General features: G+C 45.7%; 4 protein-coding genes and 1 long non-coding RNA gene across 5 annotated transcripts; 3 read left to right on the top strand and 2 right to left on the bottom strand.

The window, feature by feature from the left end:
- Window positions 1-1964: 1964 nt before the first annotated feature.
- On the top strand, window positions 1965-9512 carry Lrr1 (leucine rich repeat protein 1). Its single transcript, XM_005072802.4, has 4 exons — window positions 1965-2201; window positions 4259-4357; window positions 5393-6114; window positions 9129-9512. The coding sequence occupies exons 1-4, from the start codon at window positions 1995-1997 to the stop codon at window positions 9367-9369; spliced, it is 1269 nt and encodes a 422-aa protein (XP_005072859.1). The 5' UTR covers window positions 1965-1994; the 3' UTR covers window positions 9370-9512.
- A 1807-nt stretch (window positions 9513-11319) lies between these two features.
- On the bottom strand, window positions 11320-12960 carry Rpl36al (ribosomal protein L36a like). The gene is made up of 2 exons (XM_005072801.4): window positions 12811-12960; window positions 11320-11736 (listed from the first exon to the last, which is right to left on the bottom strand). Exon 2 carries the CDS (start codon window positions 11703-11705, stop codon window positions 11385-11387), a length of 321 nt encoding a protein of 106 aa, XP_005072858.1. The 5' UTR covers window positions 11706-11736; window positions 12811-12960; the 3' UTR covers window positions 11320-11384.
- An 85-nt stretch (window positions 12961-13045) lies between these two features.
- Mgat2 (alpha-1,6-mannosyl-glycoprotein 2-beta-N-acetylglucosaminyltransferase) lies at window positions 13046-15524 on the top strand. The gene has a single exon (XM_005072800.4). The coding sequence runs from the start codon at window positions 13489-13491 to the stop codon at window positions 14815-14817; it is 1329 nt and encodes a 442-aa protein (XP_005072857.1). The 5' UTR covers window positions 13046-13488; the 3' UTR covers window positions 14818-15524.
- Window positions 15525-18246: 2722 nt separating this feature from the next.
- On the bottom strand, window positions 18247-24589 carry Dnaaf2 (dynein axonemal assembly factor 2). Its single transcript, XM_005072798.4, has 3 exons — window positions 22763-24589; window positions 20245-20391; window positions 18247-18798 (listed from the first exon to the last, which is right to left on the bottom strand). Exons 1-3 carry the CDS (start codon window positions 24587-24589, stop codon window positions 18301-18303), a joined length of 2472 nt encoding a protein of 823 aa, XP_005072855.2. The 3' UTR covers window positions 18247-18300.
- Window positions 24502-26330, top strand: LOC121139357. Its single transcript, XR_005876308.1, has 2 exons — window positions 24502-24643; window positions 24991-26330. It is a non-coding gene; the product is annotated as an uncharacterized LOC121139357 (long non-coding RNA).
- Window positions 26331-27893: the final 1563 nt, after the last annotated feature.

Here is a 27893-nt window from a genome sequence, read left to right as displayed (position 1 = left end):
ATCTTTTCACATTACATTTTAAAACTTGAATCAATTTAAAGTTTACTTCTCTGCCCCACCCCCAAGGTAGAGGAAGACTGAATCAGAACAGGGACTAAAGGGCTATCTACTTTTATACAGAACATGAATTTAAGATGAGCCTGCTCTGATTGTTAAACAATAGCAAATATTTCTATAATTTGGGGGATTGTTTGTTTGTTTGTTTCTGAGACTGGGTTTCTCTGTGTAGCTTTGAAGCCCGTCCTGGAACTCTGTAGCCCAGGCTGGCCTCAAACTCCAGAGATCTGCCTTCCTCTGCTTCCTGAGTGCTGGGATTAAAGGTGTGTGCCATCACTGCCCAGTGTATAGTTTAACAGCATATCTACATTGATTTATCCTTTCTACAAATATGCTTTGAGTGCCTCCTTTGTATAAACACTAGCTAAGTCTTGTAGATAACACTGATGACTCAGAACCCAGGAAGCTTATAGTCTAGACATTTAAGACACACATGAATAACCATAGCCAGGTCTATTAAGATTCAAGGCGTTTGTGTTCCAAGACAAAGGACTGCCCCAATGGTACACATGGTTGAAAATAAAAATAAACACAGTTTCTTGAGAAAGATAAAGCACTCCTGAGAATAGGAGTGGGCCAAGAAGGTGAGAAAAAAAGCATTGGTTGTCATGGGACTTTTCCATGCCTACTGTCTGTCCCCGGTTTGTACCACGGGGCTTTATTTTTGCATGAAGCCCAGGAGAAGGCCTTCCAGTCTTTCTTGGCAAATTGGCCATGCTCTACTTGCTGTATGAAGCTCAGGTGGGCAAGGGCTGCCAGTCTTTTAACTGGCTTCAGACTCTAGTCCCTACTATCTTACCACGATCTAAACTAACTACCCACCACAGTGAATAATGCTGATGACGGACGGACACAGATGAGAACAGTCAGAGAAATTGTCTATTGTCAAATGAATGCCTAGTACATGCCTGAAACTCAGGAAAATAAATGAAGTTTTAGGTGCAATTGGAGTTTTCAAGAAGAAAAACCAGTGCCAGGCGTTATGGTGACAATACTGGGTGAAAAGCTGTTAAACAATCAAAAATACGAGTGTATGAGGGAATACTAAATGGGTGCAGGGTGGGTGACAATTTATTGTCTTTGCCTAATAACGTGGGGTTTCAGGATTCGAAATCAACGCACACAAAAGCCATTATGCTATATATGAACAGGGATGTTCACTGAAGACTTAATCATACTTTTGCCCCAGTTAAATTGAATATTGGTATTTCTGAACGCCATCCCACAATCTCAAGAGTGCAACTCGGATAAAATGTTAACTACAGTGCCCCCAACTAAGGCAAGAGGGGTTTCTAAGGCGCCACTCCACTGGAGAGCAAGCGCCTCCCTAGCCCGGGCTGGGTAAATTTAAAAAAGGAGTGAGAAGTGGAGGTGGGTCTCCATCATCTTTCCAAGGCTCAGTAGCAGATCATCGCTACAACGGGAAGTTTGCTCAACGAGAATCGCTTTGCCCGCTCTAAAGCTCCGCTCTGCTTTGGCGGATGGTGCCTGACGAGGGCACGTCCTCACTGGTGTGTGTCCCCAAACGCCTGCGCCTATTATCCGGGCGACACCTGCCTTCTCTCGGAGCCCAGGGTGTGCGTGATCAGGGAATCGCAATGGGCACCCAAACAGCTGCACCGGAGCTCGCCGGGACCCACCGCGCCACCTGCCAAGGAAGACACGGCGCCCTCGGCGGCCGCCCGTCCGAAGGCTGAGGGAAGGTCCTCCGGTGCGCACCGAGCACGCTGGGGTTCAGTCCGGAGACATTAAATAAAGCCCAAAACTTGGCATGCCACCCGTCCCACGGGGAATTTGGAGTGGAACCCCAGGGAGCCATAAAGCCGGCGGACGCAGGCGGTTCATGGGCAGCCCTGGCTCGAGGACCCCGGAGGCCCCGCCCTGCGGGAGGCGCCAAGTTTCAAAGCCTGGCGGCCCAGGAGCCACCCAGCCGAGAGATGAAGCTGCCGTGTGAGGTGGAAGTCCTTAGCCGGCACTTGCCAGTCTTGGGGCTCAAGAGCCGAGGCAAGGGTGTGCGAGCGGTGGTGAGCCTGTGCCAGCCACCGCGGAGCAGGGGGCTGCAGCCCCTGGCAAGGGCCGAGCCCGGCCGCGGCGCCTGCCTGCTGGTCTCTACCATGAAGGACAAGCGCGGAACTCGCTACGAAGTAAGCCACCGGGGCGCCTTGAGCCTTCACGCACTCCTTCAATGCTGCGGGCTTCTGAGGGAGGGGTGACTCGGTAGGTGGCGACCCCGCCCGTGTACAAACTTCTGACGCTGCAGCCAAGCATCTGGAGTGAGGGTACAGTAAAGTAACCCCGCATCCTCGTCTAGCCAAGCATGCTTCCACAGCGTTTTCCAGAGCTTTTTAGTTTTTCCTTTACAAATGGGATGTCCTTAAGAGATGACGAAAAGAGGTTGGGGCTGTAGCTCAGTTATGGAGAGCTTGCCAATAAATAGTGAGGTTCTGGGTTCGGTTTCCAGCACACACAGAGAGAATGCATTTAACAATGAATGTTATCCAAACTTGAGTTTGGGTTAAATCTGACTTGTTATTAAAGTTGGTTAGCGCATATATACTCTGCTTTATTCATGTCCAGAGACTCTTTGTGCCTGTAGAGTGGCAAACTATAAAGTCAATCCGATACTTGAACCGAAGGCTTGAAAACAAGATGTATACAATCCGTTTTCCTTCATTACCGCACACTGCTGTTTAGTGAAAAGCAAGATGTCTTTGTTTGTCTACTGTGGAGATAAAGGAATGATTCATTACCCACCCTTGTATCTGATTTTTTTTTCGTGCATTTTATACGTTTTCTAGGATTCTTTCCCTTATAGTTCTCAGCAAATACTTGAGGGAAGAGAGTATTATTTTATTCAAGCTGCTTATTCAATCATTTCTTTACTTTTGGAGTTCTGGAGATTGAACCTAGAACCTTGAGCATACTAGGCCAGCTGTACCACTATGTAGCTAAGGATGGCCTTGTTATTCAGATCCCCTGCCTCTACCTCTCAAGTGCTGGGGTTACACCTGAGGATAGAACCCCAGGTTCCTGGTAGGCCTTGTACATCTGTACTGCGTTTCTTCTAGCCAATGGTGAATTGTGAACTAAACTGTTCCCCTCCTGTCTGATATGTTAAGGAGTCTGCTTCTACTGCTGTCCTTCTTTTACCCTGTCCTCTCCTTCAGCAGTTAATCCCTGCACTTGAGAGGCAGAGACAGGCGGATTTCTGTGAGTTCAAGGTCATCCTGATCAAAAAGTGACTTCCAGGACAGCCAGGGCTGTTACACAAAGAAACCCTGTCTCAACAAAAAAAAAAAAAAAAAAAGAAAGAAAAGAAAAGAAAAAGTTTTGAGCACCAGTTGTATCAGTCAGTGTTCTAGCTCAGAGGTTACCATAGCAACGAAACAAGCTGCTCCCATGGAGTTTGCATATATATAATCTAGCTGAAGGCATGTCACCTGGAATAATGGACAGAGGCTGTGAGCCACTGCTGGCACGTCTTACTACAGCCATGTAACTGGGTTGGAAGAAAGGGAATGTTCTCTTAAAATAAAGGAAAGACAAACAATGCAGTAACTGTTCATCTGCTTAAAAAGAAAAAGAAGGAAAGCCAGACTTGGAGAGATGGCGCAGAGGTTAAGAGCACTGGCTGTCTGTCCTTTCAAAAGGTCCTGAGTTCAATTCCCAGCAACCACATGGTGGTTCACAACCATCTGTAATGAGATCTGGTGCCTCTTCTGGTCTGCAGGCAGACAGAGCTTAGGTGAGAAGTTTTATTAGAAAGGGAAAGGTGGAGAATGAAAGAGAAGAGGTAAAGAGACAGAGAGGACAGAAGAGAAAAGGGAGACAGAAAAAGTCCTGTCTGCCCCGGGGGAACATCGGGAAAGAGAGAAAGAAATCGGGAAAGAGAGCGTAAGTGGGCAGAGGTCTGTCTTTTAAAGGGGTCCTTTGCACCTGGGCTGACAAGGGTACTGCCTGAGTGAATTCTGCCAGGTGATGGGGGCAGGCTAGCATAATGCCTGAATCCTTAGAAGTAGAACACTGTATACACAATTAAAGAAAAAAAAAGAAGCCAACGTAACAAACTTCATAAAACATTTAAACTTTGGGGCTAAAAGCTAAACTAAAACTTGGAAGACTGGCACATTCTAGTTGCAGTGATTGTTACTGAATAGTAATGACTAATTTTATCCTCCCCCTGACCTTTAATTTTAATTAGCTGAAAGAGAACATTGAGCAGCTCTTCACCAAATTTGTGGATGAGGGGAAAGCCACTGTCCGGTTAAAGGAGCCTCCTGTGGACATCTGTCTGAGCAAGGTAGGATATTGAAAACAGCAACAAAAAATACACAAGCTAGGTGCAGCTTTGAATGCTTGTAATCTAAGCACTCAGCAAGTGAAGGCAGGAGGATTTCTATAAGCCAAAGTCTAGTGTAATGTTCATGTCAAGTTCTTGGTCATCCAGGGGTACACAGGGAGACTATATCCAAAAACAAAAAACAAAGACCCAGATCGGCTGTTAAAGCATCTTGATAGCCCACATGGCGGTTAGAGAGATTCTTGCAGGTGTGTGTTTTTGTTTGAGATGGGGTCTTAGGTAGCCCAAGCCGACCTGAAATGGATAGCAATCCTGCCTCCACTTCTAGTGCTGGGATTACAGGCTGAGCCACCACACACAACCATTATCTGTCCCTGCTACTGCTATCAATACATTGTCCTAGTCACTGTTGTACTGGTGTGCAGAGGCACCGTGACTCTCATAAATGAAAACATTTCATTGGGAGCTGGTTTACAGTTTTAGAGACTTAGTCCTTTGTCATCATGGCAGAGAGCATGGCGGTATGCCGATATGTGCTGTCACGGTATCTGAGGCCCTTAAAACATCCTGATCTCTAATATGTAGTCAGAGACTGGTACTGAGACCATTGTGAGCTGCCTCATATGGGTGCTGGGAACCAAACCTGGTCCTCAGCAAGAGTAGCAAGCGCTCTTAACTGCCATGCAGTCTCTCCAGCCCCACCCCTATTCACTGTGTATGCATGTCTGTCCATGGGTGGAGGTTTAAAGACAACTTTCAAGTGTAGTTCTCTCCTGCTCCTATGTGGGCTTCAGGGTTTGAACTCGGGATGCCATGCTTAACAACAAGCACCTTTACCCGCTGGCCCTCTCACTGCCCCCCAAAACTTTGAAAGTTAAAATTTAGACCAAGTACTAAAATATTTCTTAAAGCTGATTTCAAAAAACAATTACATAGCCTGTGTATGCAACTCTAGGATTTTTAAGGGAAGAACTAACAAACATGAGGTACCTAAAATAAGATTTATAATTACATATATTTTAAAATGTTTTTCAGGCCAATCCTGGCAGTTTAAAGAGCTTACTTTCAGCTGTGAGAATGGCTCATAGAGGCTGTGATGTCAGCATACCACTTTCAACACCCACACCGGTGAAGACTTCAGAATTTGAGAAATTTAAAACCAAAATGGTTATCACATCCAAAAAGGATTACCCTCTAAGCAAGAACTTTCCATACTCTCTGGAACATCTTCAGACTTCTCACTGCAGGCTTGCCCGAGTTGATATGCGGATGCTCTGCTTAAAAAACCTTAGGAAGTTAGACCTGAGTCACAATTGTATAAAAAAGCTTCCAGCTACAATCGGAGACCTCACCCACCTTCAAGAACTTAACCTCAATGACAATCACCTGGAGTCATTTGCTGTGTCTTTTTGTCAGTCCACACTCCAGAAGACACTTCAGAGTTTGGATCTCAGCAAGAACAAAATCAAGGCACTCCCTGTGCAGTTTTGCCAACTCCAGGAACTTAGAAATTTAAACCTTAGTGATAATGAACTGATTCATCTTCCTTTCAAGATAGGACAACTAACAAACCTTCGTTTTCTATCAGCAGCTCGAAATAAACTTACAAATCTACCTTGTGAATTTAAAATGCTATCCCTAGAGTACTTGGATCTTTTTGGAAATACTTTTGAAAAACCAGGAGCCCTTCCAATTGTAAAGCTTCAAGTACCACTAACTTTACTAGAATCTTGTGTACAAACCGTGCTATCCAACAGGTAAGCCTTTTGGTCATAAAATATGGTGCTTTGGTGGCATCCTAATACTCTGATGAAACTCAGTAATGGTCTTTTTAGATGTTTGGAGGAGTGAGGGAATAGTGAGGGCATTTATGATGCCACAGCATTTGGATTTTTTAAATAGATTTATTTTTATTACTTGTTCTGCATGTATGCCTGCAGGCCAGAAGGGGGCACCAGATCCCATTATAGATAGTTGTAAACCACTGCCATGTGGTTGCTGAGAATTGAACTCAGGACCTCTGGAAGAGCAGCCAGTGCTTAACCACTGAGCCATCTCTAACTCCTAATGTTAAATAAGCCCAGTGTAGCAGCCCACACCTTTACTCCCAGCAGGCAGGAGACAAAGGCAGGAGGACCTCTACATCCTGGTCTACAGAGTGAGTTCCAGGACAGCCACGCTGTTACACTGAGAAACCTCCTCACAGTCTGACCCCCTTGCTACAGTGGCCTTCATGTTCTTTACCTCTGCTTAGAGTCTTATAGCTCATTCTCTTACTTGGGTTCTCTACATTCATGCCTTTCTAGAAAGATCTCATCTGCCCATTTATATGGCTTACTTATTTGTTGTTGTTATAGTGTAGTCGTACTTTTCACTTGCCATTTTATGTGTTCTTTAACATTTATTTGCTATCAGTTTCCCCCCAGGAATATAAGATTAGCAAGAGTATGGACTTTTTTTCCTTGCTGTTTCCTACTTGTGTATTAAATGTTTTATCTTTAGGCTGCTTTTGCAGAGGACTCAGGTTCAGTTCCCAGCACCCACATAGGAAAGCTCACAATCACCTGTAGCTGTAGTTCCAGAGGATCTGATCCACTGTACGCACACACACACACACACACACACACACACACACACACACACACACACACGGACATGTCTCCACAGGCACACATATATTACAAATTCATATATTCAGGCAAAAAATTCATATACATAAAATAAGAATAAGTAAATCTTATTTTAAATATGCTATGCTATCATGGGGTTCTTGTCTTAAACATCAATGTCTGGATGACTGTATAGCACCATTTCCCAAGATACAGCATCAGGTAGAGCAGGTGTAGGAACTTATTAAGCGTTGCAAGTTCTTGGTGTATAACCAAAACCTACTGGATTTTCAGAATGGGGGCCAGCTCTGTTTATCACCCAGAAGTTTGAGGATTCCAATTTGGCATAATGGTTAAGTATGGTTTGTTAAACCAGACTTGAATTGGATGACTTTAGCACATTAGTTAACTTCTTTTTTTTTTTTTTTTTTTGGTTTTTCGAGACAGGGTTTCCCTGTGGCTTTGGAGGCTGTCCTGGAACTCGCTCGGTAGACCAGGCTGGCCTCGAACTCCCAGTGATCCGCCTGCCTCTGCCTCCCGAGTGCTGGGATTAAAGGCGTGGGCCACCAACGCCCGGCCAGCACATTAGTTAACTTCTTAATCTTATCTGAAATTGGAATAATATCCACTTTACAAAATTTTGAGGCTAAATGAGCTAATATACCAGAACATTTTGCATGTGACTCAGTAACTGATGGTTCTCTTCCTCTTAACCCTGAACACTAACTGAAGTTGGTTTCATGAAAATGAGCTCCATTGATTTGATTTTTGTTTGATTGGCTTTTTTGTTTGTTTTCTTTTGTAGTTCATGTTTATTTCAGATAGATGTGGAAGCTAGTAAGTGAACTAGCCTAGTTAGCATCAACTGTAAACTTGGGAAGTGTCAGTTGAATAATTTTCTCTACCAGGTTGGCTTGTGGCCTTGTGTATGGAGGATTGATTAGTAGTTGATACTGGAGGACCCAGCCGAGTGTGGGTAGTCCTGTCTCTGGCCAGGTGGTCCTAGGCTGTATAAGGAAGCTGGGTGAACAGTAACCTGTACTAGCTAGCCAGTGAGTGAGCTGACTAGCAGCGTTCCCCTGTGGATTCTGCTTCAGGCTCCTGCTTGGGTTCCTGCCTGACTTCCCTCACTGATTTGACTGTGGCCTGGAAGTATAACAGGAATTTTTCTTTCCCTGAATTGCTTTTTGATAGGATGTTTATCATAACAGTAGGATATAACTAGAACAGGACTATTGAGTGTCTTTAAGGTAGTAGAAAGATAATACAATTTGCGTGTGCATGTAGTCACGCTCACTTGAGTACACCTTAATCGTCAGCCTCAGGCATCATTCCTTAGTGGCCATCCATCTTACTTTTTTAGAGATGGTCTTAGTCTTTTTTTTTTTGTTTTTTGTTTTGTTTTTCTTTTTTTTTATTTTATTTATTTATTATGTATATAATCTTCTGCCTGCATGCCAGCAGAGGGCATCAGAGCTCATTCAAGGTGGTTGTGAGCCACCATGTGGTTGCCGGTAATTGAACTCAGGACCTTTGGAAGAACAGTCAGTGCTCTTAACCGCTGAGCCATCTCTCCAGCCCGTTTTGTTTGTTTTTCAAGACAGGGTTTCTCTGTATTGTTTTGGAGGCTGTCCTGGAACTTGCTCTGTAGACCAGGCTGGCCTCGAACTCACAGAGACCCACCTGCCTCTGCCTCCCAAGTGCTGGGATTAAAGGCCTGCGCCACCACCACCACCACCTGGCTTGTTTTGTTTTTTTTAAACTGGAGATTGAACCTTAGGGTGCAGATATCCTTCCACTTGAATTTAGGATCTTTCTCCTCTAGCCTCCAGAGAAATTGAGATTACAGCCTGTCAACAGAGCCTTGCTTTTAAGACAGGGTCTCTTGCATTCAGGTTGACCTCAGCATGTTTTTGTTAGAGATGTTTCCATGTATAGACCTGTCTGACCTGAGCTCCAATCTGCCTCAGCCTCCAGAGTACCTTCAGGATAATACCTAGGAAAAACTAGGGATGTTTTGTTGTTTTGCCATCTCTTTGTACTATTCTTAACAGATGGGAAAATAAAATGGTTATACTGACTCCTGACTTTTTTATTGCATTATAACTCAATGTTCTAATGAAATATAGAGTTTAGTAACATTATCTGTTTTTCCCCACTAGGATTCCATATGGCCCTCATATCATTCCTTTCCATGTTTGTCGAGATTTGGATACTGCCAAAACCTGTGTTTGTGGAAGATTGTGTCTGGAGTCTTTCATTCAAGGAACTACTACAATTAATCTGCACTCCATTGCCCACACCGTGGTCTTAGTAGATAATGTGGATAGAATGGAAGCTCCTATTATCTCTTACTTTTGTTCTCTAACTTGTTATGTAAATTCCTCTGATATGTTAAAATAATTAGTGGTATAAAAGAAAGTTCCTTAGATGTAGATGGTTGAGTATTTGTGATTTAAAGCTTTTTGTATGTTTGCACGGGGAAGAATATGTATATTAGCATTTTCAACCATTTGACTCTGGAATTTAATTAAAGCTGAACTTAATTTTTTGGAGTGGATCAATAATCAGCAGTTAAGAGCACATACCCAGCTGGGCAGTGGTGATGCACGCCTGTAGTCCCAGCCTCAGCACTCTAGGAGGTAAGAGAGGCAGATTTCTGTCAGTTCAAATTCAGCCTGGTCTAAGACTTCCGAGACAGGCTCCAAAGCTACAGAGAATCACTGTCTCAAAAACAACACATACCCTCTTGCAGAGGACTGGCATTCTGTTCCCAGCATTCATATTATGGCTCACAACTGTGTGTATTCTAGTTCCAGGGAATTCAATGCCCTCTTCTGACCTCCAGAAGTTTAGAGGAAGACTATTGGAAACAATCCTGCATAGTATCAGCACGTTGCTGTATGGTTTGGGAAAGAATTTCTACATCAGTGGTTCTCAACACATGGGTGGTGACCCCCTGGGGTTGCGTATCAGATACTTGCATTATGGTTCACAGCAATAGTAAAACTGCAGTTATCAAGTAGCAATGAAATTTTATGGTTGAGTCGACAAAAGGAGGAACTATATTAAAGAATCAAAGACTTTGGAAGGTTGAGTACCACTGCTCTAGTCTAAGTGATTCATTTTATAATTTTCTCATTTGAGCAGTGGTGGGGCACACCTTTTAATCCCAGCACTCTAGAAGCAAAGGCAGTTCGAGACCAGCCTGGTCTACAAGATCGAGTTCCAGGACAGCCTCCAAAGCCACAGAGAAACCCCATCTCAAAAAAAAAAAAACCAAAAATTCCCTTTTCTCACTTGAAGCTATTTTCCTTTTCTAGATTCAAACATAGGACACTTTTATTAGAACTCTATTCAAGGAGGATACAGGGGGCAGGCATGGTGGCACACTTTAAAGGAAGCAGAGGGGGGTATGACTGAGTTTGAGGCCTACCTGATGTGTTTCCAGCAGAGCTACAGACCCTGTTAATTTTTTAAGTAATGAGGGTATGGGTTGGTAGCAGAGCACTTGCCTAATATATGCAAGGCCTTAGGTTTGACACCTGGCACCACTACCAGTTAAAAAAGCTTTGAGATACATTGAATCAGAGTATTTTATTCAAATGGGTATCTTGCTTGCATGTGTGTCTGTGCATGCATGTCTGGTGTCAGCAGGTGTTGGATCCTCTGTAACTAGATACAACTGTGAGCCACCGTATGGATTCTAGGAGTCCAATCTGTTTTACAAGCAGGCAGGGCTTAGCTACTGAGCCATAATTGTATCCCCCACCCCCAGTAATTCAGAATTTTATTCTTAGTTATTAACTTCCACTAAGGTAAGTTTCTGAATGAGTTACTTAACACATCACTGCCAGTCAACCATAGTCAACAAGTCTGAAACATAACTAAAACAAGTATTAGCCTGGCAAGCCATTCTGAGAACGACAAAATCTTTACCACCTGTTCTGGGAAATGAATTGCATATCCACAATGTATGTTTTCAGCAGTCATTGGAATTACCTCTAACTTCTTATGGGGCAGATGGAGTGCATGCCTAACCTACCATGCAGGAAGCCATGGGTTCAATCCAACGGAGCACCACAAACGGTACGGTGCAATTCTGTAATCCTAGTACCCTTAGGTAGAGACAGACCATCACTAAACACCACATTTGAAAACAAAAGCAGCCGGGCGTTGGTGGCGCACGCCTTTAATCCCAGCACTCGGGAGGCAGATCTCTTGTGAGTTCGAGACCAGCCTGGTCTACAAAGTGAGTTCCAGGACAACCTCCAAAGCCACAGAAAAAAAAAAAAAAAAAAAAGCAAAAAACCCTAAATATGCAATTGCACTTAGAATCAAATGGCACAAGGCTTAGGTATCAGAAACAATAACTTTTATTTTCTGACAGGTCATCTTCCTCTCTGAAGACACAGGCTTTAGAACTGGATCACTTGGCCCTTTCTCTTCTTGTCTCCTCCCAGTTCAAAGTGCTTGCACCTCTTAATGGCCAGCATCCTCTTGGATCTGCAGTTGGGCTCCACACACTCAAGCCTCAGCACAATCTTCTTTGTGGTTTTGGCCTTCTTTCGGAAAATCGGCTTTGTCTGCCCACCGTAACCACTCTGCTTCCGATCGTAGCGCCGCTTTCCTTGGGCATACAGGGAATCCTTGCCCTTCTTATACTGGGTCACCTTGTGAGGCTGATGCTTGCCACATTTCTTACAGAAAGTCCTTCGGGTTTTAGGCACGTTGACCATCTTTGCAGTGGAGGTGTCTACGCGATGAAAACTGTAAAAAAGTTTCAGACACTGATTTTACACTGTTGAAGTTTTTGTTGTTGTTTTGGTTTTTCGAGACAGGGTTTCTCGGTATTGTTTTGGAGACTGTCCTGGAACTAGCTCTGTAGACCAGGCTGGCCTCGAACTCACAGAGATCCCCCTGCCTCTGCCTCCCGAGTGCTGGGATTAAAGGCGTGCGCCACCAACGCCCGGCTTACACTGTTGAAGTTTTAAAGATACAAGTTTTAGTAATCAAAAATGTGTAAACATGCCGGATGGTGGTGCGCACGCCTTTAGTACTGGCGCTCGAGAGACAGACTGGTCTACAGAGCCAAGACAGGCAGGGTCTAAAGCTACAGTGAAACCGTCTCGAAAAACCAAAAGAAAAAAGCGTAAACCCACTCATTACTCATTTTCCACATGAATAAACGGCAGTGCACGTGCACACCAGTTTGAGTGCCTCAAACACTGGGCTGAACATGCAGCTTAAGCATCCATCCTAGGTTCAATCCCCACCACTGCAAGCCTACAGAAAAACTGTGGCTTTTGAGACATAAACTACCTGTTACAAAAACAGACCTCACACATGTTCCGCGAGGCTGTCTCCAAGCAAACAAAAAAAAAAAGGCAACGACACGAGTAGCTAACACAGTTCTCTGTCCTAGACAGAGCTCCATTCACCAAGGCTCGTCGCAAGGAGATTGTGGCGGCGTCCGAGGAGAAGCCAGCTTCCCTCGGACTCCATTTTCTAGCTCGTGGCTGTCTGTGACTGGCGCAGGACGGGGTGCAGTAGTCCCTGCTACGGCCCGCCTTGTCCTTCCTTCCGAACCTCGTCGGGTTTACCCCTTTGCCCCTCTAGAGCACCGTCACCGGCCAGCGGCCCCGAAGGCTGACGTGTCGTTGTCGGCCTGCGCGCGCCGTGCGGCCCAGCTAGCCGCCATGCTGGAGCGCCGCCTCGGGGCAGGGGGCCGCAGGATGCCGACCTCAGCCGCGCCGGGCCGCATCTGCCCCCCTCCCCGCTCCTCAACGAGCCCGGCCTCCCCGCAGCCGCGGCCCCAGAGCCGCCGCTCAGCACCACACTTACCGAGAGACGCGGCGTCCGGGATCGGCGCCTCCACCGCACGAGCCGAACAGGAAAGGGCCGAGCGGAGCGGAAGTCGGAACTGAACCTGAGCGACGGGGCCACGAGCCAATAGGCAGCGGTGTCGCGCGGAGAGCCGCCCCCGGCCGCTTCTGGGAAAGGCCAACCAACGGCCGGCGGGGCGGGGTGGAGGGTGTGGGCCGGAGGGCCCGGGCGCTCGCAGGCCAGTCGCGGCTTGTCAGAACGGTCGCCGCCGGAGCGGGGCGAGGCTGCGGCGCTCGGTGCCGCCGTTCGGCCGGGAGAGCAAGGATGAGAGCGCAGAGGACGCGGGGCCACGAGCGACGCAGGTAACGGAGCCGGGCTGCGGCGGCCGCGGCTGGCTTTCTTCCGGGATCCGGGGCGCTGAATGGGGAGCACCGAGGCGACGCTGAGCCGCGCCTCGTAGCGGCGGGGCGGCTGCTCGAGCTGCAACTGCCAGAGACGATGTGCGGAGCCCGGGCGGCGCGAGGCAGTTGAGAGCCTTCGGGCCCCAGGACGCCGGGGCCCGGGATGAGTTAGCGAGGGTCACCGCGGGGGCCGGTTCCTAGGGCTACAGGCCAAGGCGACGGCGCCGCCCGCCCGCCCCTTCCGTGCAGAGGCCGCCAGCTCCTTGCCGCGCCCGCGCTCCCGGCCCCGGAGACCATGAGGTTCCGCATCTACAAACGGAAGGTGCTGATCCTGACGCTCGTGGTGGCCGCCTGCGGCTTCGTCCTCTGGAGCAGCAATGGGCGACAAAGGAAGAACGACGGCCTCGCCCCGCCGCTGCTGGACGCGGAGCCCCCGCGGGGTGCGGGCCATCTCGCCGTGTCCGTAGGCATCCGCAGGGTCTCCAACGACTCGGCGGCTCCTCTGGTTCCCGCGGCCCCGCGGCCCGAGGTGGACAACCTAACGCTGCGGTACCGGTCCCTGGTGTACCAGCTGAACTTTGATCAGATGCTGAGGAATGCCGATAATGACGGCACCTGGAGCCCCGGGGAGCTGGTGCTGGTGGTCCAGGTGCATAACCGGCCGGAATACCTCAGGCTGCTGCTCGACTCGCTTCGGAAAGCCCAGGGCATTGATGAAGTCCTCGTCATCTTTAGCCATGACTTCTGGTCCGCAGAGATCAACCATATGATAGCCAGCGTGGATTTCTGCCCGGTTCTTCAAGTGTTCTTTCCGTTCAGCATTCAGCTGTACCCGAATGAGTTTCCGGGTAGTGACCCCAGAGACTGCCCTAGAGACCTAAAGAAGAACGCAGCTGTGAAGTTGGGGTGCATCAATGCCGAGTACCCCGACTCCTTCGGCCATTACAGAGAGGCCAAGTTCTCACAAACCAAACATCATTGGTGGTGGAAGCTGCATTTTGTATGGGAGAGAGTCAGAGTTCTTCAAGATTACACTGGCCTTATTCTTTTCCTGGAAGAGGACCACTACTTAGCCCCAGACTTTTACCATGTCTTCAAAAAGATGTGGAAGTTGAAGCAGCAGGAGTGTCCTGGGTGTGATGTCCTCTCCCTGGGGACCTACACTACCAGTCGGAGTTTCTATGGCATTGCTAACAAGGTAGATGTGAAAACTTGGAAATCCACAGAGCACAATATGGGCTTAGCCTTGACCCGAGATGCCTACCAGAAGTTGATCGAGTGCACAGACACTTTCTGTACTTACGATGATTATAACTGGGACTGGACTCTTCAATATTTGACTGTATCTTGTCTTCCTAAATTCTGGAAAGTCTTAGTTCCTCAAGCTCCGAGGATTTTTCATGCTGGAGACTGTGGTATGCATCACAAGAAAACATGCAGGCCATCCACCCAGAGTGCCCAGATCGAGTCATTCTTAAATAATAACCAACAGTACATGTTTCCAGAAACTCTAGTTATCAGTGAGAAGTTTTCTATGGCAGCCATTTCTCCACCTAGGAAAAATGGAGGGTGGGGAGATATTAGGGACCATGAACTGTGTAAAAGTTATAGAAGACTACAGTGAAAAACAAATCACAATTGCAAAAATGACAGTCTTCTGTTTTTTATAGTTCTTTCAATGGGATATACAATTGAATAAAGGGTATAGGAACTGGTTTCTGCTTTAATACACAGATTTCTTGTAAAAGGTGTCCAAATATATAGTAATCCTATTCAGTTATGTCTGATTAAAATTTCAAACTGAAATTTCCATTTTGGGTCTTGGGTTTTAAAATTCAGTCTATCTGCTTAAGGGTAATTATTAGATTATTATTGATTAAAAATGTTATTTAAGTCACATCTGTTAACCTTTCTATCTAAAACTTTGTATACTTTTCCACTTTCAGAACTTATTTTAAGTATAGCAAGACTTATTTAAAACTGACACAACAGTAAAAAGTATTACAATGAGACTATTAAGAGTATTGCTGGAACAAACCCAGAGTCACTATTGACTTTTATTTGGAGGAATTGTCTGACCGGTTTAATCACTCAGAAGTTCTGTTTGTTAAACACCCTGTCAGAAGAGTCATTTCAGTATTACTGATTCCTGTGCTATTGTGTTAAGATTTGCCTGTGCTTTCAGCCTTCATATTACTTGATTTATGTTGGAATGTATTTGGTTAATAAGAAAGTTTAAACACTGTTTTCACCTCAATATAGAAATACAGTGGTTTTGATTTTTTTTTATTTTTAGTGCTGCCAAAATAAAATACTCATTTTTTTCATAAAGAGTTCCCTAATCATTTTGCAAAATGTTGTCTTTGTACCAATAAAAGGCATTCTAGAAGTTTTGAGCATGAGCATCATATTTTAATATTTACTAGCTATACATTGTGTGAGTTTAAAATGACGCTGGCTCATGACAGTGCATTCTCTTAGGAAGAAATAGTTTGGCTTTCAAATTAGCCAGGCATAGATAATGAACAGTAAGAAAAGCTGCTGCATAAGGGAAATGCTGCCTGAATTGTTTCTGAAGGCCAGAAATGATACAAAGTCAGTCTTGCCAAGGTGCCGCAGGTCTGTGCCAGCTGTGCCTGAGATGCTTTTAAAAAGAACAGACACAGTAGTAGGAAACAAGCTTTATATCACTCATTTTGTATTACTTTTCCATAATATAATTGTATTCAGCCAAAAGTTACAGAGGTCATTTCTGTGTAAAGATGACATTTACCACAGTCTCAAAGTTCATTGTTGAGACTGTTTGAGACAAAGTTCATTGTTCATCAGTTTCACACTGGAAACTGATGTGTGTGCTGTTCAAGCATAGTCATCTGGTTTTGGTTTTTTTTTGGGGGGGTGGGGTTCAAAGTCCTCTAGTTTTCTATTACCTTCACATCTCAGTCTGGCACTGTGTTGACTATTTAAATGTTTACCACATTTGTAACTGTACATGTATGGGTGTACACGTGTGTGTCCGTGGTGCATGCTGAAGGTCAGAGGGTGTTGACCCCAGGGTCAGGACTCCAGGCATTTAGCAGGAACTTTTACCCACTAAGGCTGTCTTTGTGTGCTTGCTTGTTTACAGATTGGTGTGTGTCCATAGCTCTGGCTAGCTTGTATTTGTAACTCTCCCAGTTCTGCCTGTAACTGGAATTACTGCAGAACCTCATGCTTGCGAAGCTGGAGCATACCTCAGGGAATAAATAATCTAAGTACCCAGTACATAGTGCTACAGTTGTATAGGGAGAAATGTGATCCCCTAACGTGCTATCACCAGTTCAAAGGACTAAAGGAAGTAGGTGTTTCCTGGAGTGTTCAAAGGCTACTAGTAATTAGTAGCCTTGTCTGACACAAATACTTAGTTCATGCCCTTGGGGCTAGTGATGACATCAACAGAGATTTTCTTTTATGTTCTCTTTCATATTTTCTGAAATATTTTGAGGGGGGAAACTGAGGGTTTCTTCTACTACATTTTTGTTGTCTGCTTTTTGAGACAGGGTTTCTCTGCGTAGCTTTGGAGCCTGTCCTGGAACGCTCTGTAGACCAGGCTGGGCTCGAACTCGCAGAGATCTGCCTGCCTCTGCCTCTTAAGCACTGGGATTAAAGGTGTGCACCACCACTCCTGGCTCCTATATCACATTTTAAAGAGTTACAAAGATTGCAAAATAATGGTTTTTTTGTGTAAAATAATTTTCCTGTCAGAACAAATGGCTGGATTTTTTTTTTAAGTCATTTTTATGTGTGTGGGTATTTTGTCTGCTTGTGTACCACCTGTGGGGACCATTGGATCCTCTGGGATTAGAGTTACAGATGATTGTTAGCTGCCATGTGGGTGCTAGAAATTGAACTAAGGTCCTCTGGAAGTGCAATCAGTGCTCTTAATCACTGAGCTGTCTCTTCAGCCTCTCTAAAAACTTTAAATGTGTTCTTTAAAACCAAAAGATGGTTTTAATACATTAGCATCCAAGAAATCACTTAAAGTTGACTTTGAAAATGATTGTTTATAAATTTCTAAGTTTCTCTCTGTGTTGTTTTGCCTGCTTGTATATATATTCATGTGTGCCTGGTATCCAGAAGTAGAATAGGGCATCAGATCCTGTAAACCTGGGGTTAGGATGGTTGTGAGCTCTAATATATGGGGTAGGAATCAAACTTTTGCCCTCTGCAAGAGCAAGTGCTCCAAACTGCTCCAAATTTCCCCAACTTCCAAAGAATTACCTTCATTAAGAGAAAAACAATTGTTTTGAGGCAGGTTCTCTCTGTAGCTCTAGCTGTCCTGAGGCACACCTTGTCCACTAACCTCCATATTCATGATGTGGCTGGTATGTCCCCCCCACTCCCCCCACTCCCGAGGCAAAATAAAATAAATGTGGGTTTTTGTTTATTATGTATACAGTGCAGGCCAGAAGTGGGCATCAGATCTCATTAATGATTGTAAGCCACTTTGTGGTTGCTGGGGATTGAACTCAAGATGTTTGGAAGAGTAGCCAGTGCTCTTGACCCCTGAGACATCTCTCCAGCCCATTTTTTGTTTAACTGTTTTACTCTCCTTAAGAAAAACATGTCTATTAGAAAAATTACAAAGCATATCTCTGTAAGTAAGGAAATTGAGCGTTTCTCTTCTGGAACTCATTTTATAGAACAGCTTGGCCTCAACTTATAGACTATCTCTGCTGAGATTAAAGGTATGCACCTCTGCCTGGCAGTTTTGTTTTGAAGACAGGATCTCACGTATGGCATGTATGTAGCTGAGCCTGACCTGAACTGGCCATGTCTCTCTCCAGTGCTACCAGTTGGGATTACAGGTACCTCCTGGCTGCTAGCTTCCCCACCAGCATCACTTCATTGTTTATTTATGCATCTTTAAGTAGCCATTTTTTTGTTTTTGAGACAGAATTTCGCTGTATAGCCCTAGCTGTCCTGGAAGTCACTCTGTGAGCCAGGTTGACCTTGAACTCACAGAGATTTGCCTGCTTCTGCCTGTTTTATAGTTGAAAACATAAAGAAGCTATTTTAGGTCCCCAATTTTTATTACTTAACATTTAAACTTCAAAATTACATACAATTAATCCAAGTCATACAGCAAAGAGTTCTGAAAACTGAATGCACAATGAGTTGTGTGATCTTTAATAATCTGCACACTACCATCCTGCATATTGGTTTCTTGGATGCTCTCAAAGTCATCTATGTTTTGAACTACCGTTTTGTCCAGTAATGAAGACAGGTGATCTCCATCTAATTCCTTTTCCTTAGTTATGACTGGCTCTTTTACATTTTCCTTTTCCTCTGCTGAGGAGGTTGCACTGTTTTCTTTTATAAACTCGGGGTCCGTTGTTGCCTTCGGTTGCTGAGGTTTTCTAGACAGCATGTGAGGAAGATCAGAACAAATGTGTTGAGGGCCCACAGCTGAGCCACAAGTGTTTGTTTTTAGTGCTTCAACTGCAACAGATGAATCGGGGTCAGCGGTAGAGGTGGTAAAATGTTCTGTCTCTCCCTGTTCACTTAGTGGACATTCTTCACTGACTCCTTTTTCCTCTCCTTGAAGCCCACTACACTCTTGCAACTGTATCAAGAGAAATAACAGAGTTAGTAATTTGAAGTAACAGAAATTGAATCATTGTACTCTCTGAAATCATTAAAAATTTTTTTTTATTTTGTGTATGTATATGTGTTCATGCATGATACAGCACATACAAAGAGGTCAGGGAACAACTTGTAGGAGTTGGTTCTCACCTTCCCTGCTACACACACACAATAAAAGCACTCACTGCCAAGCTTGAGGACTTTGCTCCCAGCATCTATGTCATAGAAGTAAGAACCAACTCCTACAAGTTGTTCCCTGACCTCTTTGTATCATTCTCACCTTCTGTAACATAGATGCTGAGAGCAAAGTCCTCCAGCTTGGCAGTGAGTGCCTTTATTGTGTGTGTGTAGCAGGGAAGGTGTATACTGCTTCATATAATAGTTTCCTTGGATTAGCTAACAAACTAACAAGCTAAACTGTCGCACTCAATTGTCTTTGGTGTATTTTTTTTTTAGCAGTAAGGCCATGATAAGCATCTCTTTGAGATGTGTGAGTTTTAAAATGATTTGATGTGGTGTTTCTCTAAATAATATCCAGAATAAACAATTTTGTGGGACTGCAGAGACGGCTCAAGGTTAAGAGCACTGGCTGCAATTCCAGAGGAGCTGGATTAATTCCCAGCACCCACACCACAGCTCACAGCTGTGTAACTCCAGCTCCAGGGGATCAGACATACTCATACAGACAAAACAGCAATGCACATAAATAAATCTTTTTTTCCTTTGGTTTTTCGAGATAGCATTTCTCTGTGTAACAGCCCTGGCTATCCTAGAACTCACTCTGTAAACCAAGATGGCCTTGAACTCACAGACATCCACCTGCCTCTGCCTCCCAAGTGCTGGAATTAAAGGTATGTGCAACCACTGCAGGCTAAACATAAATCTTAAAACCAAAACAAAATAGAAAAACCAAGATTTTGGATTTCAAGAAACAGCAAGACAAATTGCTAAATTTGTCTAAGTGTAAAATTCTGAATCCAAGGTTCACTGTTCAACTGTTTAGTAGGACATTAAATTTTTCTGACTTTTTTTTTTTTGGTTTTTCGAGACAGGGTTTCTCTGTGTAGCTTTGGAGACTGTCTTGGAACTAGCTCTGTAGACCAGGCTGGCTTCTTTTTCTGACTTTTTATCCCTTGTTAACTACAGTAAAATGAACACTTTTTAAAAATAATGAGAATAAAGAGTGGAGTTTTTAATCACACAGTAAACAAGTAGACAAGTCTTACTATCAGCTGGACATGGTGGTAATGCCTTTAATCCCAGCACTCAGGAGGCAGAGGCAGGCCTGGTCTACATAGTGAGTTCCAGTACAGCCAAGGCACAAACCCTGATTAGGAAAACTAAAAATATTTTTTTTCAAGAATTGAAGTCACTTTACATAATCTTGCCATTAGTCACTCTCCTTTAAGCCCCACTGAAATATTACCTTTGTATGAATCTGAATCTTCTCATCTGTAACCCGAAGAACTTCAATCAATGGTGGGGGGGCTAGGGACCTTTCCTGTGTCGATGGGGAGTGCAGAACCTCTTCAAGAAACTCATTAACGTTTTCTTCATCGAGAAACAATCTTTCCTAAAGTAGAAAGAGAAAAAAATACTCTTATTTTACAGGTCATCGTAAGAGTTCATTGTTTTTACAGCGTTTTTGTTGTTGTTGGTTTTTTTTGGTTTTTCGAGACAGGGTTTCTGTGTATTGTTTTGGAGCCTGTCCTGGAACTCGATCTGTAGATCAGGCTGGCCTCGAACTCGCAGAGATCTACCTGCCTATCTCCCCAGTGCTGGGATCAAAGGCGTGAGCCACCAATGCCCGGCTTTTGTTTTTACAGTTTTTAAAGTGTTTATTTCAGCAACCCTAAGTGCTATTTTGAAAAGAACTCTAGTATTGTTCAGAATATAATATGAAAAACATATTATATTCATGAGATCCACCTAAAAACAGAAAGATAAAAAGAAGTCTTGATGCTTTTTTCTAAGGGGTGTGTGCTTTCCCTACCAAGATTATCTTACTTACAAACTGTATTTTATTTTTTCCAAATATATGATGTCTGAGGTAGCCCAAGCTGACCTCCGTGCACCTACAGGTGACCTTGAACTTCTGATCCCCCTGCTTCCACCTTCTAAGTGTTAGGATCGTACACACATCATCATACCTGGTGCCCCTGGTATTCTTAGGAATATTCCCTCCAACCCCCTTCAAGGTTATAAATGCAAGCCTATTATAGTTCAGCTTCTAATAAGTCCTAATAGATCAGCTAGGAAATATCCAGAATATGTCTCTTACAATAGATCAGCTAGGAAATATCCAGAATATGTCTCTTACATTCTTGACGATGCAAACTGGACGCAGTGGCACAAAAGTGTGTGTGTCCAACACTTGGGAAGCAGAAGTTCAGGGTCACCGCAGCTACACAGGAGTTCAGGGCTACCTTAGGCTACCTCAGACCCCAGGCATCAACAAAATGCAGAAACAGTTCTTGGCCACTTAAGAACCAATTACAATACTTTATTTAAAAGAAGCACAGTTTATTTTTAAATGTTAAATGTCAGGGTCTAACAAACCATTCAATGCTCAGTGCTGGGCGTAGCATCACACACCTCTGCCCCTAGCGATCAGGTAGCAGAAGCAAGTGGATTCTGTGAGTTCCAGGCCAACCAGGCCAGCCGGTCTATAGAGAGAGCTCCAGGACAGTCAAGGCTACATAGAGAAACACCTCTCAGAGGAAGAGAAAGAACAGGAAAGGAAGGCACTCAGAAGGACAAACACACTTGAAAACATGAGCACAGATTTTTTAAAGAAGTCACCATATGTTTTATTTTTAAGAAGTGAAGTGATATATTTTAGTGTGCCACATGAACGTAGTTATTTAAAAGGAAGTAGACTTTAAGACAATAACAGATTTCTCAACTATTACTAGAAAATTTAAACACTATTACCCAAATCTAAACACAATATAGTTTTTTATATTCACATCAAGTGAGGAAGAGCCATTTAACCACATTTAATTCGTAAGGTCAGTTTACTGCTACCCAAATAAGATTATTCTGTGCTTTATATGGTCCAAAAAGGGGACAAAATCAGAGATAAGTTTCAAATTCTCTTTAATATAAGCAAAAAATTTGAATTTGCAAGTGAACCAATAAATGAGAAGAATTTTACATTTAGAACAATTACCTTTCTATTACTTGAAGATCCAAAATCTTATATTTTGGACATTATTACTGAAGCACTCCATCAAAAGCATTTCTAAACCAGGTGGTGGTGGCGGCGGGGACGACGGCAACGTGCGTTAATCACAGCACTTGGGAGGCAGAGAAAAAGTCACCTTTAAGTTAGAGGCCAGCCTGGTCTACAGATCCAGTTCCAGGACAACAGGGCTACACAGAGAAACCCTATCTCAAAAAGCAAAACTAAAAAGAAAAACCACTGTGGTTGGGCATGGTGACACACACCTTTAATGCCAGCACATAGGAGGCAAAAGCAAGTGGACCTCTGTGAGTTCAAGGCCAGCCTGGTCCACATGTTCCACGACTGCCAGGGCTATGTATGAGACGCACACTTTATCAAAGCCCAAATTCATAAACTCAGAAGAAAGTGGTCTCCCAAGTTAAAATATGACCACTCTGAAGTGCTTTTTCGACATAAATCCTTTTGAGAACGACTTAAGTTATAACCCTTTTCTCAGGAGAGACAGAACCCTCAGTTTTTGCATAAAATGCCAGAGGTCTAGGAATCACTAAATCCAGTCTCTTCTAGCCAGTCGATGGACCCCCAGAAAACGGCTGCATTACGGACAACCCTGAAGGCATGGAGTGCAAACTTCGCTGTGAGAACGCACTTACCACGCACTCTCTTCCACAATATCAATAGATGGAAAACATTCGTTTAGGTGCCTCAAAAAAAAATTAAAGTTACATAGGGTATTTCAAATAGTGAAAACGGTTACCTCCAAAGAATCGGTGTTGAAGCCACAGTACCATTCTCGCCAGTGTCCACGGCTCTCCGGAGATTTTGCCAGTACTATCACTGCATTGCTGACAGAAATGCTAACCGCCGGGTCTCTGGTACTCAACTTATTCTGTGGAGCAAACTGCAGAGTGAAGGAATAGCCTGAGTCCTGTGTGGAGAAGCACACTTTGTATCGGAGGGGGCTCAGGTCCCCCTGAAGACTCTGCGGCAGAATCTGAGGCACCTGAATGAGCAGGGTCAAGGAGTCTTCGTCCTGACTGCACTGCAAAGGAGGGCACGATGGTTCGATGCTCTCGGCTCCGGAGCCACCCATGGCTGAGCCCCAGGCGTCGTGGCGGGTCCCCTCCGGCTCCTCACACGCCTGGGCATTGGGGTCTCCGCACAGTCCCGGGTTTCCCGCACGGGACTCGGTGTCACAGACCGGGAACGCGGTGCAAGGGAGGCTTCGGTCCCCAGAAGGAGACCCTTCCCCGAGGTCTAGAGATGCCACCGAGTCCCCACCGAAGTCTCGCCCCGGCTTGGGAACGAGCTCCCCTTCAGCGTCTGCAGCCCCGAAGCCTGGGGCTCCCACACCGCTCCCGTCCCCGCGGTCAGCTCGGGTCTCATTCACCGAATCTTCCCGCGCCGCAGCAGCGAGGTCGCCCTCGGAAGCGCTGGCTGCGCCGTCAGATCCGGTCTCGGCCGCGGACACTTCCGGCGGCGGCGCAGCGAGGTCCCGGCGCGCGGTCGCCAGGGCCACGGGCAGCGTGACAACCAGCTGTCGCCGCGCCTTGTTGAACTGCGCCTTGCCGCGGCCGTCGTCCACCGGGTAGGGCAGCGAGAGGCGCAGCCGGTAGTCCGGGCTCCTGGAGTCCAGGCACAGCAGCTTCCCCTTCACCTCCAGGTCCGCCTTCTCGGCCGAGCGCAGCAGCGGCAGCTCGATGGTGACCACCAGCTCGTGCGGCACCGGGCTCGGGGCGGCGTCGCGCGAGCAGCGGTAATCCTGGAGGTCCACGTGGTGGCGCTGCACCACCGTGCACCGCGGCTCCGTGGGCTCCGGCCGCTGCTCCGCCCGGGGTGCCTGGGGAGCCGGGGCTGCCGGTGTGCGAGCCGTGCTCTCCGCCGCTTCGGGGTAGCGGTACGGGTACGGGTATAGCAGGTCCGGGAGAAGCCCGGGTGGCTCCCCGTCGGGCCGGGCAGGGCCGCCCCCGGGAAGGGGCGTGCGGAGCACTGCAGCCTCGGGCAGCCCCTTGTACTTGATCTTCAGGGTCTTGGCGTTCCTGCGGTCCAGCCTGACGCCGAATTGCTGCTCCACCGCCTCCAGGGCCGTGGCATCCAGCATTTCGCGGAATCGCTCGTGGCTCCGGGCCCGCGCTAAGGCGTCCGGGTGGAAGACCACGTCGTAGACCGTGTAGCGGGAGCCGCTGCGCCCCGCGTACTTGCGGCCCGGCGCCAGGCTGTAGGGCAGGGACCAGTGGCTGCCAGCTGCTGTGCCGCCGCGCCCCGGGCCCGGCCGGCTGCTGGGCGCGCCTACCAGCGAGTTACTGCACACGTTCACGAAGCAGCGGTGCTCCCCGTCCAGGCTGGTTCGCAGCACGTGCCCGGGCTCTGGGTGCACGAACCGCACCTCCACCCCGCGCTCCCGCTCCAGGGCGGTGATCTCCTCCTCATAGCGCCTGCGGTTCTCAGGGTCTGTGATCTCCGAGGCGTACTCGGAGAACATTCGGCGGAACTCTGGGTCCTGAAAGGCGGAGGTGAGCCGCTGCACCTCCTCTCCGCTCAGATCCAAGTCCTCCAGCGCCGAGGAGGCCGCCGCCTTGGCCATGGTGCCCACTCAGCCCCGGTGAAGGACCAGCCCGAACCGGAGCAGCCTAGGAAGGTAACGGCCAGGCAGCAGGCAGCGCGTGCTTCGTTGCCATAGTGACACCTAGGAGGAGGCGCCGTGACCTCGTAGAAGGGGTAGAAATAGGCTGCTGCTTAAAAACCAAGCAGCCATTCTAACTGCTGCCGGTTTTAGTCTGCTGTGCCTGGGTAATGTACTTTGCAGTCTGTCGTGACTAACTGTCCTCATTTTCAGCACTGTGTCTTTATCTTATTAACTGTTCGCTTTCACAGACAAATGAAAAGTTTCCCAGCCAAGGCTACAATCCACAAACCTTTTATCTGGCCCTTTTCACTTTGTGACACCAATATTTAAGGCCTAATTTTTGTTCTTTCCATTTTCAGGTATCCCACCTTATAATTATTCCTTAAAAACTCTTTGGGGGCAAAAGATGGACTCTTCAAAAGCAAATACCAAATAAACAAGGAAAAGTTACTTTTCATACTGTAAATATAAGGGCCCATAAATCACTTAGCAAAGTCATGGAGTTTGTCCGGATCAGTTTCCTTGGGTTGAAAATTAAAGTTGAACATCTTTTTAAAACCACATTTCCTTAGATGATTCCGTAGTTTCTGTGAGTCTGTAAGAAAGAATATAAGCTCACGAGGAATTAATGGGACAGGTGTGGGAGTAATACAATGGAATTTTATGCCACCTGACTTCATAGAAATTTTGTTATAAGGCTAGGGTCAAGAGACAGGACCTCACAGGTGTAGCATGAGCTCTGCCACTGGGCTACAGCCCCCAGGTCCAGAGTAAGGTTATGAGTTGATACCTGGCCAGCCCCGGATCAGTTTTATGTGTACAGCATTTAGTGCCGTTTACATTGGCATTATTGCAGTCACAAGATCTTTTCCAGGTTTTTTTCTCTTAACTCACACTTTTTTTGTGTATGGGAGGGAGAATATCCTGTTCTTTTAGTTGTTTCTGCACAAATATGTATTATATGTACTCAGATGGACACGGTGGCGCACAACCCTAATCCCAGCAGGGGAAGACAGATCTCTTGAGTTCAAGGCCAAACTTCAATTAAAAAAAATTAAGGTGCCTTCATGGATCTTACTTTGGGGTGAAACTGTTGACTTCAAAATTAGACCTTCATTCCGACCTGACCACTGAGCCCTTGGAGACCCACATATTAGATTTCTCCACCCGAATGTTTGATAAGCACCTCAGCATGTTCAGAACAGAGACTCTGACGCATCTCAAGCCTGAAGTCTCAGTGAATACCACCACCTCCCCAGCTTTTAGGCCTAAAACTTAAATAGAATCCTTGCCTCCTCTTTACCTATCCTCCACTGCCACTCAGCCATCCGTCCTACCTTGTCCTACTGTAGCCCCAATGTCTGCTGCTTTTCGTGTCTGTCTGAGTCACCGTGTCCATACAACCTTCTGTAATAAACTCCTCCCAGCTGCTCTCCTGCCTTTTCTTACAGTTTATCTTCACACGGTTGTTTGGTATCACTTTAAATTTATCATTGCATTTATTTGCTTGTTTACTGTGAATGCCAGTGGAGGTCAGAGGATAACTTGGGGAACTCCATTTTTCTCCTTCTACAATGTGTAATCCCCAGTAGGGGATCAAACTCAGGAGATGAGGTTCCACACACAGCAAGGGTTTAAGCTACTAAACCATGTTACGAATCCTTGCCTTGTATCTTTAAACTAAACCCATTCATATCGCTACAGTCTCTCTGATGTCTGTTCTTTTTTTTAAGATTTATTTGTTTATTTATTATGTATACAGTGTTCTGTCTGCATGTATGTCCACAGGCCAGAAGAGGGCACCAGGTCTCATTACAGATGGTTGTGAGCCACCATGTGGTTGCTGGGAATTGAACTCAGGACCTTTGGAAGAGCAGTCAGTGCTCTTAACCTCTGAGCTACCTGGTGCCCTAGCCCCTTTCCTCTGTTCTTAACTACTATGTAGTCACCATCTGTCTCCCTCGGGTTTAGCCTAATGGCAGAACACCCTGGAATCCTGAGAATTTAAATGTCAGCTTAACTCCATCACCATGCTTCTCCCACCTCCACACAGCCCATCAAAAATTGTCCTCTTTAAACTTTTTTTGCTTTCCTCATTTGAAGGTAAGCTTCATGAAACCTAGGACTCTGCTTTTCTGGTGAGGGACTGGATTCCCTGCTACCCAGAATGCACTGGCTATGCATGTAATGCGTGGATGGTTAGGCATGCCTATACAGAGGGAAGGAAAGAACAAATTTAACATGTAAAGGCTGATCCCAAAGTACTTCTGCAGGAGAAAAAACAGAGAAGAAACTGGGGTGTGTACCCAAATAGTTAACTCTTTTTTAAAGGATTTATTCTCCTGCCTTTGATCCTAGCACTCAGGAGGCAAAGGCAGGCAGATCTCTGAATGTGAGGCTAGCCTGCTCTACACATTGAGTTCCAGGACATCCAGGGCTAAACAGAGAAGTCCTATCTGAAAAAATAAAGATTTATTTTCTTTTTTATTTATGTGTGTGAGTGTCTATGTGTATATGTACACACATGTATGTGATACCCACAGAAGCCATAAGAATGTCAGAGCCTCTATCATGGGTGCTGGGAACTGAACGCTGATCCCCTGTAAGAGCAGCAAGTGCTCTTAACCATTGAGCCCTCTCTCCAGCCTCTAAAGATTACAAGATTATGTCTGATGATGAAATTGCCAGTTATAAAACATTTTTAAATTTATGTTTATTTGTATTTTCTGCTTTTGCTATGGATTTATTTGGAAGTTTTTTGGGGGATTTGTTTTGGGACAGGGTGTCACTATGTAACTCTAACTGGCCTGGAACTTGCTACATAGTCCAGCTGGATTTAGAGTCACACAATTCACTGGCCTTTGCCTCCTGAGAGCTGAGGTTAAGGGCCTGTGTCACCATCCCCAGTAGCGATCAAGTTTTTAAATACCTTCGTATTTGAGGCAGATAGGTGAGGGCAGGGAGGTCTTTAAGGCATGTGACAGGACAGTAAATGTCCTCAAGAACTGGTTACCTATTATTAAGTCACCCTTATAACTTCAAATTTCACCCAGCCCTTGGGCTTCCCTCTCCCAAACCCAGTAAGTTTTTGCTCACTGTAAATTGTTCTGTCTTTGGTATTATCACAGCAGCACAGAAAAGTGAAACACATGATTCAAAGTAAACTACATAGCTCCAGGTGTCGCTCAGTGGTACAGTGCTTGCCTAGCAGTGTCTAAGGTCCTGAGTTCAATCCTCGGTATAGCAAAACACTACACAATAA

This window comes from Mesocricetus auratus, unplaced genomic scaffold (assembly GCF_017639785.1).
Source record: "Mesocricetus auratus isolate SY011 unplaced genomic scaffold, BCM_Maur_2.0 Super-Scaffold_15014, whole genome shotgun sequence".
Taxonomy (NCBI): Eukaryota; Metazoa; Chordata; class Mammalia; order Rodentia; family Cricetidae; genus Mesocricetus; species Mesocricetus auratus.
This window is presented reverse-complemented; position numbering and strand designations above follow the sequence as displayed.